This window comes from Alosa alosa, chromosome 10 (genome assembly GCF_017589495.1).
Source record: "Alosa alosa isolate M-15738 ecotype Scorff River chromosome 10, AALO_Geno_1.1, whole genome shotgun sequence".
NCBI lineage: Eukaryota > Metazoa > Chordata > Actinopteri > Clupeiformes > Clupeidae > Alosa > Alosa alosa.
In genome coordinates, this window is record NC_063198.1 from 18793463 (window position 1) to 18809543 (window position 16081).

At 43.3% G+C, this 16081-nt stretch overlaps 1 protein-coding gene across 4 annotated transcripts in view; it reads left to right on the forward strand.

Moving 5' to 3' along the window:
- Positions 1 to 16081, forward strand: part of phactr3b (phosphatase and actin regulator 3b) — a 51290-nt gene that overhangs the window by 26846 nt on the left and 8363 nt on the right. For all 4 annotated transcript variants that reach the window (XM_048255745.1, XM_048255746.1, XM_048255748.1 and 1 more), the window contains one exon: positions 964 to 1117. In XM_048255745.1, coding sequence (XP_048111702.1) covers positions 964 to 1117 — 154 coding nt within the window. The remainder of the gene's footprint in view (positions 1 to 963; positions 1118 to 16081) is intronic.

A 16081-nucleotide genomic window follows, 5' to 3' on the forward strand; every position in this document is an offset into this window, starting at 1 on the left:
CTCATTCACTTAAATTTCCTTTATTGTTACTAGTTATAAAAAAGTAGTGAAAAGTCCTGCTGTATTAGATCTCATTGGAATAAATTATTGTTACGCATAAACTGCCAAAACCATCTAGATGTCACCCCCTTGTCACCCCCTAAAGCGTTATTTCATTGAGAACATTTTCATTTCATTCGAGGTCAAAAAACAACATGAAATCAAAAGCTTTTGAGGATTGATGTTAGTATTTAATATTTATTTTGAAACTGCTCGACCTAGACTCTTTAAAAATGTGACTGGTCAGCTGCATCTGTTGGCCTAATTCTGCTGCTGGTCTGGTGCCATCACATGTGGGTCAGCGGAAAACAAACGTGAGAGAGAGGGATAGAGATGGGGCGGAAGGGGAAGGGGGGAAAGAGGGAGAAATGAGATCGAGGGAGGGAGAGAGAGAGAGAGAGAGTGGGGGGAAACAGAGAATGAGAGAGAGAGATGATCCTTTTCCTAGACCAAACACAGACTCATCAACTTTACTATGTAGAGCAAGGCAGAGCAGTCAGGGCTTTATTCTGATAATGATGAGCACAAGCAAGAATAGCTGTGAGATGGAACTTCATCTGCACATTCATTTAGTCTTCACATTATTGGTAAGATGGCTTTTGTCACTGCGTTTAGATTGTATGTTGATGGGCAGTGTTCTGCTAAAGGTTATGACTATAATGACTGTATACAAGCATTGAATGACTGTGTGTTTGTGATTCTATTGATTTGAACTCTATTTGTATGCCGTTGCTTTGTATTTTTATGTGTGCATGTCAGTTTTCTTATGACATGCATCTGTTTCTGTGTGTTTGTATTCGGTTATTCATTGATTTGTTTGTGTGTGTATGTTTGTGCATGTATTTGTGTGTCACGCATGTGTGCGTGTGTGTGTGCGTGTGTGTGTCTGTCTGTCTGTGTGATGTTTGTCTGGCGTGACCACAGGGACCCTGCCACGTCGGATAAGGAAGGAGCTTCTGGCCGTGAAGCTGCGCAACCGGCCCAGCAAGCAGGAGCTGGAGGACCGGAACATCTTCCCTGTGCGCAGCGACCAGGAACGGCAGGAGATCCGGCAGCAGATCGAGATGAAGCTGGCCAAGTAAGACACACAGCCCCTCCCCAGCACAACCCCCAAACTCCAACGTCCACTCCCCTGCAACCATCCCCTCTGTCCTCATCCATCACTGTCCCTCCACCAGAAATGGGAAAACTCCGGCTTCCGGAAGTAGAACTCCCACCCAGTATTTGTTCCAACCATTCAATAAACCAGCTCATTCTATTTTGCACAGCCCCTTCAGTCAGGTAGTACTAATTAATGAAACCACCTTTGTGAAGTGTGCATGTGTAGAATAAGTAGAATAAATAGGACTTTTACCTTTTGGAGTCGGATATTTCCATCTCTGCCTTCCCCCCTTCTGATGTACTTCCTCTCTCTCTCTCTTCTCTCCTCTTCTCTCATGAGATTTTTTTTTCATTCATCCTCATCTATATTTCGGTCTGTCCTCCCACACGCAGCTTCACTGTTCTCTTCTCCTCTCCTCTCTCTCACATCCCTCAAAGCCTCTCCTTTCCTCATCCCTGCCCCTCCATCGTCTCTCATCATATCTCGTCCTCTTCCTCCTCCTCCTCCTCCTCCTCCTCTTCTTCCCCGCCTATTCCTCCATCGTCTGCGAGGACTAGACGATAATTTAATACCTTGTGTTAGCTGTACATTAAAAATGTTCAGCTCATTTAAAGAACACTCATCAAGCATAATTGTGTTACGCCATTTGGCAGGCAATTATTCTTATTTGAATCAGTCTTTGCTCTCACAGACTGAGAGGAATACATGTGTTCGCATCTCTGCCCGCTCTCTCTCAACCCTCCTCTTCCTCAATGATCTTCCTCTTTCCATCCTCTCACTCTTTCTTTTCCTCCTGTCTGTATTTTCCATCTTCGTCTTGGCCCTATTGTTCCCTCCTCTTTTCTTTTGGCTCTCACTCTCCTCTTTCAGCACTTTTCTTGCTCTCTTTCCTCTTTTTTCCCCTCTGTTCCTCATTCGCTCCATCCCTTCCTCACTCTTCATCCCTCTTTCTTCCTTTCTCTCTCTCTTTATTTTAAAGCCAGTTGTCTGTCGCCTCTCCTGCCCCAGTCTTCCTGAGTCTCTCTAACCCTCTCTTACATAACCGTCTTCCTCCTGTCTTCCCAAATCTACATCACCCCCCCTCCCCTTGTTTTTTCAACCCACACACAAACAACACACATTAGTCTCTCAAAGTCTCTCTGGTATGCAGCCCTCCTCACCAGAGCCCTGCTGCAGCCCTTCAGCTCAGCCACCGCTGAGATAATATGTGAACATGCCCTCAGGCATGCTAATGAAAAAAGAAACCATAATTACAACGCAGACAGTATTTCTGATCAATACAGTGTCGGTTATTGAGCGTACGTTGTATTTGATTTCGCTGTGGCACAGTTTTGCCAGTCTTGCAGTCATAGCAGTCATAGTTGTGTCTGTCTATTCAATGTCTTCTCTTTGAATACTTGTGGGAATGTCTGGTGTCAGTTTCTGTCTGAGTGTGTAGACTGCCAATAGCGTTATGACACAGTCACTCAGCAAGACTGATGTGATGGAGCCTGGCATTAATGACAAATGTGCCACCACACATTACTAGTCATGCCTGCTCAGTAAAATATACAGCTAGCCTACATGGGACGTGTATGGCTCACATAGGCTGTGATTTGTCATTCGTGCTGACAACTCCACTAATCAAAATTACTCAAATTCAACTACATCAAGAAATACCACTGAAAACATGCCAAGATATATCAGTATTTGTTAGGAGAGGTATTGCAAAGAAAACAACTAATCGTGTGCAGGTTATGTAATGTGTGTTAATGGGCTGGAAATACAGTGGGCATCGATGAGTCTGAGGGTAATGTGGAATGTCCTAGAGTTCCCTACACCTATGTTGAAGCCAGACGCAGGCCTTCAGTCTGTAGAGAGTGGGGTGTGTGCAGTCTACTCCAGTGTAGAGTGCTGAATTTTTGATATCACAAAGAGCAGTACCCCTTGTGATCCCAAGGCTGTGCAATAGTACCACTTCACTGGAGGGGCATGGCTAACTATGTCTGTATCCAGACGGCAAAGAATTCAAAAGAGGTTATGAATATTGAAGCCTGTGAAATGGGTTTCAGTGAAATTATCTTTTTTACCTCTTTTTTTCACCTTAACAAATTTATTCAGATAGTGGCATGCTGGGTTTCAGTGCAATAAAATGCACAGGTGACTAGTCGCTCATGGACTCTAGTTACAACCTGAGTAATCCACAGTCAAATATGAATGAAAGAGCTGTATTTAGAAGAAGATGTTGCAGTCAAAATCCACATCACCATAACATGGGGTTGACATCAATGTGTGTGGCACTCAGTTTGCCTCTTAAGGCCAATTCACACCAAAGATTCGCGACGAGACGAAACCGTTGCAGCGGCTTATATTAAATGCTGCACTTTGTTGTCAGCTGTTGCAAGCCGTCGCAAAAGATTGATCATGTCAAATCTCAGTCGCAAGGTTTTAGAACACTTTTACCTCACTGCGTTTATGATGTTTTGCATTCAATCAGTCCAGCAGAGGCATCTGGTCAGCCAAAGAAGTTGGTTTTGCCAAAGAAGAGGCAGAAAAATTACTTATTTACTCAGTTTTGAAGAAGACCCGTGTCTGCACAATATCAGTCAAAAAGGGTATGCATTAAATGTGTTCCCTCGTAACTGATGTTTTGCCACATATCCTACCATTGGCCACATATCCTACCATTAGGGGGAGCTAGACTGTTACCATCGACCTTACATGGGCTGCTCTTTCCTATACATGTTTGTGTTCTTTTTTGACACAACATTCGGGAAGCTACTAGAAGAGAGGCTGTAATCCTGTTTGCAGAATTATATAAATGTTATTTGGGGTCCTTTTTAGGGATTTGTGAGGATTTAGTACCTGATTAGTTGTGTTTGTATTGATTACTGTGTTATGGTGCAGCACACCAGCTTACGCAATGACCCGGTGTGTAATATGTTGTGATATTGTGAGGAGGTGGAAGCATAAAGCCTGCTCTCTTCACATTTCTCTTGTTATGGCAAAGCTAATCTTTTTCTTAAGAGATCAAAAGGGATCAAAAGTCTAATTTAATAATTTAAATGATATGAGAAGTGTGGCATTTTGCTTAATATTTCTCAGGCATAAATGCACTTCTTTATAGATTTCTGAAAGGGAGGGGGAATCGACCAGTCATGTGGGTAATATATGTTAATTCAGCAGTGTGCTGTGTTGCATTTCACCGACCTACAGACCTATCCTCCCCAAGCTGCCTTTGCAGTAAGCAATAGATTTTCCCAAATTAACCTCCTGTCAATTAAGTAAACCAGTGGGAATCAGTCTGTCACTGGCTGGTCTATTTCTGGCCCGCCCGCCCGCGCTGCTTGCTCACATACTGTAATTGTTTAGAGCTGGCTGTGTGCTTTCTGGTGTTGCTGCTCCACTATTTGCTCCTTGAAGTCAATTTGCCTGCGTTTGCAATGGAGTTCCCCTCCACAGCGGTGGAACTAGTTTATTTTCTCCTACGAATATTTTCCTTTTCTTTCTTTATTTCTTTCTTTCTTTCTTCTTTATTTCTTTCCTTCTTTCCTTTTTTCTTTCTTTCTGTCTTTCTCCCTCCCTCCCTGCATGTTTTCCCTCTGATCTAGATAATAGGTGTGATTAATAATTTAAAGGTGGACCTCTTTTGTCGGGAATCTGAACACGGGCTGAAAATAGTCCTGCGACTTCCCAGTTGGAGCTCACCAAGCGTTAGATGAGAGAGAGAAAAAAACAAGAGAATGAGGGCATGAAAACACCCTCCACCTCAAGGCCACCCACCCCCTCCTCCCCCCTCCTCCTACTGTATCCCCCGCTGTCTGCTAAGAGGCCCTGGACACGCAGTGAGCGGTGAGCCTAGCTCCTGCTGGGCATTCTCCCTGCTGTGAGGAGCTGGTCCATACAAGATCAGGTCACAGGCAACTAATTAGAGGAGGATTAGAGAGAGAGCGAGAGGCCTCCTCTACAGCTGATGAGGTTCTAAGGAGGCCCCTGAGGAGTTATTGTACCAAGCTGCAGGTATCCGATAAAGACATGAGCAATTAAAGCAGGGGTTGTGAAACATTTGTTCTCTAAAAAGAAAGAAATGGTTAGGTGGAAAGTTAGAAGGATCATCCCAGCTTTGCGTTGAATTTGTGTGATCCACTATTTACATACATACAACACACACACACACACACACACACACACACACACACACAAACGGCATAATCAGTGCACAGAAATATCAGACAAACGTAGATACTGTACATGTTTGTGTTTGTAAAGGAACAGACACCCATCAGGGCACTCTGTGTTGTGGTGCATTAACACTTTATAATAAGGTGAGTTATGAGGTATAACTAAACGGTTTGTTAGCTATTTACTATTATTAGATAGTATTAGTAAATTACTTACAATTAATAAGTCACATAAAACACATTGTAAATGCCTGATGAACCATTTAAAATGTATTACTAAAATGGTTAGTTAAGTCTGTACTATTTATAGATCAGCATTAATATATAGATAGCATTAATAAATTATTTGCAAGTACCCGTATTTTCTGGACTATAAGTTGCACCGGAGTATAAGTCGCACCAGTCAAAAAATGTTTTATGAAGAGGAAAAAAACATATATATAAATATATATATGTTGCACCTGAGTCGCAGGACTGGCCAAACTATGAAAAAAGTGTGACTTATATACGGTAGTTTAATTCAAAGCCGACTCAAAGCGGCAACCGTTAAAAGCTGAGTTATGATAAAATGTCCAGATAAAATGTCCAGATTGTGCGTTTTAATGAGTTTTCGATCGTCATCTATTTCAGTTTTTCTCATCATAGAGTTCCCAAAATCGCAAATAAGGTGTGTTAGAGTGTCTATTTTCATCATTTAAAAAAAAAAAGATAAAAACGCAATATTACGTTTTTGGCACTCAACGCATGGGAACAAAAAACGCAATAATGTGTTTTTGGCACTCAAGGTGTTAAGGAGAATATCAATAATAAACAACAATGTCAAATTAATCAACAACCTTATGAAAATAAACAATATTATAATATACAAACCATAATGCATAAGAAGCACTTAAAAGATTGAGAGAAACAATTGGAAGTTATGGGAATAGACTTTTGCCTTTACTTGTCAAATCTGAATCCATCTCGGACCTTAGGCTCAAAACACAACTTATCTTGTTTCATAGTGTACCCTTCTGGACCTTAAACACCACCAAGTGCACACTCACAGACACACACACAGCCATACACAAAAACAAACAGCATCACATTGCGCTGTAGCTTATCTCTCGTGTTGTTTTATGTAACCACACCCGTGGCATCTTACATGTAGGTGCTAAGCAGGCGGCCTGTGAGTTGGTGCCATACATTAATTGATTACTGTTCGTTATTTCTGGGAGCTCCCGTCTTTTTCCCAGCACGAGCCAATATTACAGACTGTGCAAAGCACTCAAGACATCTCCTTACTCGTGCCCAGCACCAGCCCACTACCGCTGCTGTGTGCGCCACGATACACGTGGACCTGCACGGGCATGGATAACCACTCACAAAGGACACCTCAGGAAGTGCAAAAACTTTGTTACTGACGAACTCTGCTGAACTTTAGAGAACAGCGACAGACATGTTTTGCTCATCAGCCATGCATGCATATGTTCAGCGTTCAAATAGTAGGCAATCTCCCCAGATGAATATGGCCACACAGTGTCACTCAGTGTAACCACACCGTGCCTAATTAATGGAAAACTCTTTAAGAGGTCGTCTTTGTAAGGCTCTAATCTTCCATCCATTTGAGTGAGCGACTGGCATTTCATTGGAAATACTATCAGCCTGTATTTGCCCTTTGCCAAATGGTCTTTTGGACCTCAGATGGCACTGCATCAACACCAGACCTGTTTCCACACCTGTCATTGTATGGGCTCAGGATAACCTCTGATAACCATTGTCTATGTGCACAGTTGGATACTCAATTCAAAAACTGCAGCCACAATTTTAACAGCCAAAATTGTATTGAGACACGATACAGAAAACACCACCGTCTTATCTGGGCCTGAGCTTGTGTAAAATGTACTGCGGTAACATGGAAAAAGGTCCTGTGGGTAGACCAATCAAAATTTGCCATTATTTTTGGAATTCATGGACTTATCTGGGCTAATGAGGAGAGGGACTATCCAAGTATCCAACCTTTCCAACTTGTTTTAGTGATCAGTTCCAAACCCAACATCTATGATGGGTGTGGAGGAGCATTAGTGCCTACAGCATAGGCATCTTGCACATTTGGCAAAGCACAATCAATTCTGAAAGATGTACAGGTTTTGAGCAACATATACTGCCATCCAGGCAATATCTATTCCAGGGAAGACCTTGGATATTTCAGGAAAACGATTGCAAAATGAATTCTGCACATATTTAAATAGTATTTATCCATAGAGGAAGAGTCCATGTGTTAAAATGGCCTGTCTGCAGTCCAGATTTGTCAAATTAGCTGCATAATGGAATAAAAAAACATGACTAAGAATACCCCATACTGTTGAGCAACTGAAATTGTGTATTGGGGAGTAATGGGACAACATTTCATTCTCAAAATTCTAGTAAATACTCTCCTCAGTTCCTAAACATTTACAGAATTTTGTTTAATGAAGAGGTGAAGCAGTACAGTGGTAAACATGCTCCCGTCCCAACTTTTTTTGAAACATATTGCTGGCATCAAATTCAAAATTAACATATATTTTCCATGAAATAGTCCAAATTTTCATTTTCAACATTAGATATGTTGTCTGTGTCCTTTTTGCTGCTAAATATGGGTTTACGAGACTTGTATATTATCACATTTAGTTTTTATTTGCATTTTACACAACGTCCCAACTTTTTCTGTTTTGGGGTTGTATTAGAACTGGCATAAAAAGATTTTTTTTAATAAAAAATAACTTTTTATTCCAATTCTTATATTTTTCATACTCATCCTAGCCTCTTTACATTTTAGCTTTGATTAGCCTCCAGGAGGTTGCTGAACTTACAACAAACACATAGAAGTGCAGAGCAGTTCTGTGCAGTGTGTGTGTGTGTGTGTGTGTGTGTGTGCGTGCGTGCGAGTGCGGAGGGTTTCTCTGTGTTATCACAGGTGACCTGCAGCCCCTACCCACCTCCGGCTGTAAGGAGTGAGGCAGGAGGAGAGTAGGGCCGTGCCGGTGTGTTCTGGCTGAATCTTAGCCGGGCTCCTCAGCACCCCACCGTGAGGCCAGAGCTGAGAATGAGACACAAAAACAGATGACCAGCAGCACGCCTGGCCTCAGACATCTTACGTAAAGTCAGGCCATGGCCCCATTACATAACATGCATACACATACAGTACATACAGTACATACAGACATACGTCCATGCATACACACTGAATTAGACTGATGGACACCCACATACACACGCACACACAAATTTACAAAGTACCTCACCCAGCCTCAGACTCGCTGTCTTTCATTGTCTTCCACTATATCCCTCTCTTGCTAACTCGTGTACACACACACACACACTCTGGTGAAGCTAGGGATGACGTGTACTAAGGGTCCCCTCCTACCCCCACCACCCCTTCTGCCGTGCTGTTGATGAGTGGATTCAGGACAGGCCAGGGTTCCGCCCTCATATCCAGTGCTCATTGATCACATCCATCAAGCGGCCATGCCTCCCGGGGCAGAGGCCAATGTAAATATTTCCCCTGCTGTGACATAGTGGACGCCCCAAGGACAGAGACTAAAGATTATTCCAGCGTTTGCAACATCCACGTTGTGTCATGGTACAGGAGGTGTACCAATTGTTCCACTGGTACAGGGAGTCAAAATGATTTACATTATCGAAGGACTGTCCCATTTCACTGCAATGTTTTTGCATGTTTTTTTTTGTTGTTACTTATGTTTTTTTTTTTATAGGTGGAACAGTTTTGAAGATCCATTGATCTGTTGCGTTGATTAAGTTGCATCGTTTGATAGCTTAGTGAAATAACTGACTTTGATTGATGCTATAGATATGGCTTCCTGTGTTTTTGACATATTGATTGGAACTCCTCTGACTTGTCACAAGCCAATTGCCCATACCTTTATGTTTTATGAGACTGGTGAGACTGTGGTGATTGACTGTCTGTAATCACAGCACCTTACAGGACCCCAGTGGTTCATAGTTGCTGAATATTTTTTAGGGGTTTCATATGAGTGATTTGTTTGTGAAAAAAGTGATGAAAATAATGAGAGGCTAAGCACCATCTGTATAATGGCAACAGTACTAGAAATAGAAACGTATTCCATCAAAAGTGTGACATTCATATTAGTTTACCAGTGAACAATTTCACACTCACTTTGACAGCACCCTTTTTAACTGGACATCTCTATTTGATATTTGACTCGATTCACACATACAGCAAACCCCCGTGTGTGTGTGTGTGTGTGTGTGTGTGTGTGTGTATTGGTGGTTGGGCAGGCCCAAGCCAGCCAGTCGCTCTGAAAGTGTAACGAGATCCCCTCAGCGTGAGGGTGCCACTGACTACAGGCATGTGAGTACAGGTGCAGAGGTGCCGCCTGTCTGTCTGTCAACAGACACAAGGAGATGAGGCCAGCTGACAGCCTGGACAACTGACTCTCATTGATGGGCTTGGATGTGATGACAGTCTGCTGCAGTTGATCTGTAGTCCTCTCTGCTGTAGGTCATCTATCTGTCCACTCGAGCATGCTCAACTGATAGCATGGAAATTAAACTATGGTGAAAAGATTTGACCTCTGACCTCTGGTTTTAATGTCTGTTCCTTCTCTCTGTTTTTTCTCCTTCTCTGATGTTCCTCTGTTTTTTTTCTGTTAGCATGCCCGTATAGGACTTTACTGGAAAGTATGAATGAAGTGGCCATTCTCTGCGAACAGGCAGGAGAGTGTATGTGAAACAGAAACAGGACTGAATGAAACTGAAGGGCTTTTGCTAAAACATTCTGAACTTGTGAAACCATTCAGTGGAAGGAGTGTCCATGCTGTGGTCCAAACCCAAAATTAGATTTCTTGGCTCTGCTGAGGGGACACTTTCACACTAAATGTCCATGTGGACGGGAAGGGGGCAGTGACGGACTCCTTGCTGGCCTCTCAGTGTTGGAACTGGGGCGTGGGGGGTTATGGTGTGGGGCTGAGGGAAAACGAGTGTGTGTGTGTGGGGGTTAGCAGCTGTGTGTCCTCACATGCAGTCCGTCCTCAAAGAGTCGCAGCAGAACAACAAACAAAGCCTCTGCAGCTGAGCAAAGTCACATAGAACACGAGGAGAGCATGAGAACACTCAGGACCCACACACCCACAGTGGCAGGCAGGGGAGGGAGACGCAGCAGAGCAGCAGACTGAGCTTCTCTACAACTGAGACTGAAATGAGCACAAGAACCGGAGAGAGAGAGAGAGAGAGAGAGAGAGAGAGAGAATTCTCCTGGCTGTTGTCCTGCTGCTGCCCTCCCCCGTCTGGACTAGGATGACGGTGGAGGAGGCTTTGCTGGGTCGGGTTATTACAGACCTGAGCCCCAGAGAGGACCCGAGTTTGGCCGGTCTATTTATGTCTCACTCTCTTCTCTCACCTTAGATGATTGTGTGTACCTACATAAAGGATTGCTTATGAAATTAACATCTACGCATCTTTATCAGTAGATTATTTCATATCTTTTCTGGATCCATATCTTTAAAATGAAACACTACCCTTACTAAAATGCTTCAATGACATCTAGGGCCCTATCATGACAGTCAAAAGCGCATCGTCACTCGTCAAAAGCTTATTCAAATTTAGTAGGATGTGTCCAGTCCACATTGGGAGGGTTTTCGTTATCAAACGTCGAGCGCATGGCGCAACAAGGTGTTCCTAGGTTTTTTTAATCAGTCTTGGGTGTGTTTGGGGCATATAATATCATTTAAACCAATGAGAATGACATCTGTCATTCCCTTTAACGGCGCAAAGCGCGATGTCAAATAAATGCATCGGTATTTTGACATTCAATGGCGCATTTGAAGGAGGCTGCTTGCGAGACCGTATTGAATAGTCATTCCACTAAACCATGCTTTACTAAAACCTAGCATAGCCTTCACGCATTTGCACTCCTCTATTATTTGAACTCATTGGCAAAGTGAAACTAACTTCACCATGGTGTCAGTCAATGACAAGACCGTTATATGCAGTTACTTTCACTATTGACTGACAATGGGTTACCATCGAAAACATAGGCTGGAAAAACACTTACCCTAATATTGCTCAAATGATTGATCCTGCTGAGGAGTTGCTTATATCTCATGACGGTGCGTCTTCAGCTGTGCCCCATACGTGTCTCTCGCCTCTCCCCTAATCACTTTTAACTGTCATTACCAATTTGCAATGATGGTGAATAACTACTCATCATGAGATGTACAGTATTTCGTAATATCTTTATTCTAATTATGTTTCCTATTGTAATCGTGTAATGTTTTGCTTGGACGTGGCTGGTGTGCGTTCATGGATGATGGGTGCACCCGCCAATATGACTGTTGACATTGCGCTCTTAAATAACATATAAACAACTCGCCATAGACTTCTGACCAGGTGTACAATAGCGATTTTTAGACAATGCGCCAGGCCACTCCCTAGGTTGTTAATTGCCACACCCCTGGGCGCATTGTTTAAAAAAAGAAATGTGCAAAATAAGGAATTAAACTTCGTGCCGGGTGGAAAACGAGTTTTACGCCATGCGCCAGTGTGCAAAATACAGCCCCTAGTTTTCAAAATATCCAGCACAGTTCTGTTCTATAATGCTGAGATTCCTATGTCTCTCCATACAGTCATACATACAAACATTATAATATTTACCGTCTGTGTAAGATAGTAAAAGTAATTCCTAATTGATAACATGCATTATTTCCCAGGGTGAATCTAAATTGTACTACTCGGCACTGGTAATATAATGAAAAATATTGGATTCAGTCATTCAATGACTGTAAAAAGCCATAAAAACAATGATGCATCCCCTGTGTAGCAGCTTATTTATGCTCTGGCTCACTCTTTCTGAAGCAATATTTATTTTTATGTAAATATTTCATAGGTGATGGGAGTGCTTCGTGACTCGTGCTGTGGTTCTAATGGTGCACAGGTGTATAGATTTATAAAACTCTCTGAGGTTATTGTGTAACACGGTTACTGTAAAACAGTGAGGCATTGTAGTCGTGCCAGATTGCACCAGAATGCAGTGCAGTGGGTGGGACTAGTGGCGGGGAAACCCCCATCTCGCTGCTAAAAATAGCCCCTGCGACGTCGGCAGACGGGGCTGAAAAACTGCGGCAGAATCCCTGGATCGATGCTCCACGTCACACTGCCTCTGTTGCTACCTCTTCTGTGCCAGAAAATTGCATCTTGCCCCCCAACCCCCACCCTTGCCGTTTTTCTCTCCCTCTTCTCCCTTACATTGGCTACACCAACCCTTCCCCCCCACCGCACCGTTTTCCACCTTTTACTCCATCCATCGTCGTGGCGATGCCCCCGACGCCAATGCGACCGCTGCGGTTTACCGCAGCAAATCTATTTCCTCACCCTGGGGTGGGCGTGTGATGACCATCTTCCCGGTCCCCTGCGGTCCTGACCTTACTAACAATAGCCCTCCGCAAGACTGCTCGTGAGCCGCGCCACGCTCCTATTGGAGACGGGCTGTTGCTATACATAGCTCAGAGCAGGCTGCTAAATTATGCATCGACAGGCTCACACACACAGACGCCCACACCCACACACATCACTGCCAGCAACCCCCCACAATTCCTTGGGTAGAAGGAGGAAGAGAAGGATAGTTGGAGTGCGTATACGAGGCGCTGGCACAGACTGCCGATGAGGACAGCTGGGGTGTTGCGTCTGACGGCTGTCACCGCCGTGGAGGCTGCGCCCCAATGGCAGTGTGAGTGGGGTAGAAATAGCCAGTGCCCACACACAGCTGCTCAGTTTGGGTCCTCACATTTACACAAGGCGTACACACACACGCACGCACACACGCACGCACATACATGCACATGCAATACTGGTTAATTTAAGAGATGCTCCCTGTAGCAGCTAGTGTAAATTGGCTGTTGCATTCTCTGAATTCTGACAGTGGGCATTTTAAGACACATCTTAATTAGTTGTCTGCTTCAGCTTTTCTGGCCTTAGCAAACACTGTGGCTTTTTTTAGATAGTGGTCTGTGTTCTCCACCAATTTTCCTTTCTGTCACTCTTTTTAAGGAAGAGGCTTTTCAACCCACAAAAGCAAGATCTAGTAACATACTGTATGTGGTTTGGGCTGTTGTGGATATAATGTCATATGACATTGACTGCCGTGAAGTATTCGCTCTAATTTGGACACATTTGCCCTAAATTCAGTCTAATTAGCATTTTGGCAGAACTCAGGCCATTTTATAATTCACATATTTATTATTTTATTTAAATATTTTATTGGCTTGGAGACACCAGTTTGACTAATCAGTGCCAGAGACCAGATCACCTCACCACTCCACACCCACCACTCACGACTCCAGAGTGCTTGTGCCAGTGCAGGATCCTTGGCGCGTCGTCTTGAACAACGCTTAGTGGCACACGTAGTTGCTAGGCAACCATGGCTGGTCAATAATGGCTAACTGTTGTCCCTGGCGTTGCTGCAGACAAGTGAAGTCTTTTGTGGCTGAAATATTAATCTAGCATTCTGTTGGGGGTTTCTTTTCTCTTTTGAATGCCCCGCCCCCAGTAAGAGAAGGATAGCCTTGTCCTTGAATCATTCCGCTTAGGCTTAGCTGTCTCCTGTCGGGTCTTTGTAAAGGTGGTTTCTGTTTTTTATCCCCCTTCTCCAATTGTTTTTGTGCTGTCAGTTTAACACATTAGATGTTCAGAACAGGTAGGCCACCCCAAGGTGACCGTAGAGAACATGCTGCTTCAGACCAAATGTACTCTCATCTGAAGGCCCAGCTGGGGAAGACTGAGTGAGGCATTATTATTAGGAACATGCGTTGGCTGGGATCATTGGGTCCCCTGTGCTCTATTGTATTAGGCAGCCATTAAGCAACGCCTCCATGGTCTCAGAGCTGTTTCTCTTCCTCATTTGTTTCTTTCCACTTGATATTTCAACTCTTCCTGCTTTCAGGTTAGTGCCGTTACCCAGAAGGGGTTTTCCGGTAAATTTAGAGGCAGCGTCATTTCTGATCTAATTCTAATTGGAGATGATACTACTTGAACCTCCTGTTTCATCATCTCACCGATTGTAAGACAACACTTTCCTAGAAAGATTTGTCAGAATCTTATGTCTTGCGCAACTGAAGCTTGTGGTCTTGTTCTTTTGCAACAGTGATGCATTTCTTGTTTAGAAGTTTAGAATAAGGTATTTTAAGCATTGTAGAGAAGACAGTTGAAAGTGACAGGAAACCTATAGGATACAGTATGTGGTTGGTAAATGGCCGTGGGTTGGCCATTATTGGTCCCCTTAGACACTAAGGCCACATGTGGTATCGGATGCTGACACCATCGTTTGCACAACAGATCAATGTTTCTGTCCTTTTTCATACCTAATTTTGGCTAACCAGGAATTTGCCTAATGTGAGCAGCCTTTTCTATCCCGACTGCTGCAGCACATCTTAGCAGAGATGCAAAAGTAAAGTGAACGGTGTAGGTGCTGGTTTATCACCAATTCACATAAAATTACCACCGTCTCTGAAATTACATGTTGTCCCCATGGATCCCTCTCTGCCCCCACACAAAAGAGATCCCGTACGCCACGCGTTCATAAAAGACAAAGACCATTCACGATGCACAGAGAGTGTGGGGACGTGTGATTAGATGGTGGAGCTCGTGGGCAGGACAATATGTTCACTCTTTTATTCTGTCCTCTCAAGTGCTTCCGTGTGTCATTGGAGCTCTGCTTCATATCACGGCTTGCTGAGTCGGTGACAGAGAGTCAATCGGAGCTTACTTGCAGTTAGGCTCTGACAAATGTGATTGTGTCATGGTATCGGGTTCTTCTTAAAAATAGCTCAATATAATTTAATATCAGGGATCATTTAATAATGTTCAATAAGAGAAGAAAAAATAGGTGATGAAAAGATGTGGTGTGGATTATGTATTGAAATGATGTATCATACAGTCAGTATGTTCTTTTTATAGTAACAGTGGTTGATTTGTGGGGGGAAAGAACAGTTCTGTATATTGCTAATGGACAGACTGGTCAGTCTATACCATGATTTGACAAAAAGTGTTATGTTTTCCACCCTTTCCTTGAGCTCCTCTAGTCTTATTTGTGTATTTATTATGTTACTGTATGTTTATTTATTTTATTTATCTATCAAGCTTATTTGTAGACTCCCAGAAAATGTGTCTCTCAGAATTAGTCTGAGTGTTGGCAAACTGTCCACGATCAGATTTGTAATGTGATAGCCCTAAACCCTTTAAACTCTGACACTAATAAGACTAAGACCACGGCACGTTTCGGGGACAGTGACCAACCAATACAGGCGGTTTGAAGAGGGCATCACATTGGCCCACAGTGTGGAACTAAGGGACAGTCAGAGGGCTCCTAACCTCTCTGATCTTAAGCATGCTGGGCCAGAGTAAATGGCAGCTCTGGGGGTCAGACCAGGGGCTTTGATAAATTATGAATGAGTGCTTAAAATAATGCGGGTTTTATGTCTGGACAGGCTACCCTTTCTTTGAGCGCTCTGATATAGCTACTATAAAAACATAGCTGCTGTTTAATGTACAGAGAGCGTACTTAAAACAGGGCATAAACTGTAACTACTCTAACTATTTTTTGTCCTTACTGGTTTGTTGTATGTTGTAATAGTTACACTCTTACAAGGATGTGAATTATATGTTGAGGAGTGGATAGATTGAAGCCAAGCTTTAGATTGACAACTGACATGGAGCTGAATGGTTGTCAATCACAGAATTAGCCCTTGCAGTCTATGACTTGGGAGGACATGCAGGTCAGCAGTGTAGA